The 1,572-nt window shown below is 45.6% G+C and overlaps 1 protein-coding gene across 1 annotated transcript; it reads left to right on the forward strand.

Moving 5' to 3' along the window:
- Positions 1-6: 6 nt before the first annotated feature.
- LOC106632590 (leucine-rich repeat-containing protein 72) lies at positions 7-1,572 on the forward strand (the record flags this gene model as incomplete). The annotated part of the gene is given in 3 exon segments (XM_014330741.2): positions 7-136; positions 768-955; positions 1,441-1,572. Coding segments are annotated over 2 exon segments (287 nt in total), but the record flags the coding sequence as incomplete, so codon positions are not given.

Raw genomic sequence — 1,572 nt, forward strand, 5'->3', positions numbered from 1 at the left:
CGAGCCAGCGCTGCTGTTATTGTGATTATCCGCATCATGTGATCAGCAGGCCGGGCATGAAAGGAGGCCTTTTATACGAGCTGTGAGCAGTTCTCAGAGGCTGGTATGCAGGCTACATCTGATCCTCTTCAGCTCGGTGAGTCCTGATCAAACTGAATATCTGTGCGTGCTGCTTTCACACTAACAGGCTGCTCCATCTACACCAATCAAGACATTTAGACACATTTAGGCTTTTTTTAGTGATTGCTGGTTCCTCACATGCTGAACAGTGTTGCAACAGACCAACTGAAATCATCGTTTCATGAGCTCCACATTAAATCCTTTTGCTGACATCGTTGCCGTACATTTTGTTCCCATATTGTTACTTTGAAAGGTTTTTCCTGTTGTTTCCTTTCAAACAGTGAAACGTGCTGTTGGTAGCCTACCATCTGTTTAATCTGCTTTAGTTTGACTTGATTTGTGTCTCCAGCTGTAAAATGTGTCGACTCTTCACACGTTCTGTCTTCATGCTGCGTTGCTGATGGAAGCACAAGCATGCTTTCCTTGAATCCTGCCTTCTGTAACAGCACACACATGTGTGAATATGCTCTTCACACACTGACGTTAGCTTTGTGTGAGTGTGTAATTTCCCGACTGTCCTGAGAGTCGATAATGTTCGAGGGAAAAACAACATTTCTTCCAGAAGCATCCAGACTGCTCTGCGTCACTGCTAACCAGCTGTTGCTTTGCTGTTTGATCATCTGACCTCTAATCTTGATCACTGCCAGCTGGAGGAACAGAAGACACTTCACTGCTGGGTCATGGATCATCATGCATCAGGCCAACAAAGCCATGCAGCACATTTCCAGTGGCTTTCCTTTGCGTACCAGAGCCTCACAGAGATCCCTTATGAAACCATCCTGACACAGACAGACAGCCTGCAGGTGCTGGACCTGAGCTACAACCTGCTGGATGAGTATCCTTTTGCAGCGTGCCCACCCTTTGCTAAGCTGTGTTTGCTTATAAATAACTAAAAAGAAAATGTGCTGAATAATATCTGTGTATTGACAGTAACGCTAACTGTTTCCAACTCTAACTTTAACCTGACGGCTTCTGTTCTTTAGCAAACATCTTCAAATAGATGATGATCCTGCTTTGGTTTGTAAGTGATGCACATAGTCAATAAAAAGCCATCGAGTGTTGATCCGAGTTTCAGTGTAAGAGGAAACATTGGACGCTGATAAAGAGTCTGCGTAGCAATCCGCCCGACAACAGTTCATTCGTATTAATGAAGTTTTTCATGTAATCTCAGTTTGACTGTGGGCAGCAAACAGAAGGATGTCAATTATTATTTACCCACTCCTGGACATGAGGGTCCTGTGGATCGGTGGGATGCTGTGGGGGTGTCAGAGCCTTCTTCACTGACGTACAGGCCTAGTGTCCTTCACTCAGTCCTTATTGGAACCCGGCTCTGCTGGGCCGCCTGGAGAAGCTCAGCACTCTGATCCTGGACTGCAACAACTACACGTCTCATGTCAAGTTCCCCTACATGCCAAGCGTCACCACAGTGTGCATCAACAAGAACAAGATCAA

The sequence above is a fragment of the Haplochromis burtoni genome, unplaced genomic scaffold (genome assembly GCF_018398535.1).
Source record: "Haplochromis burtoni strain Fernald_Lab_line unplaced genomic scaffold, NCSU_Asbu1 Contig_994, whole genome shotgun sequence".
In the NCBI taxonomy this organism is placed as follows: domain Eukaryota; kingdom Metazoa; phylum Chordata; class Actinopteri; order Cichliformes; family Cichlidae; genus Haplochromis; species Haplochromis burtoni.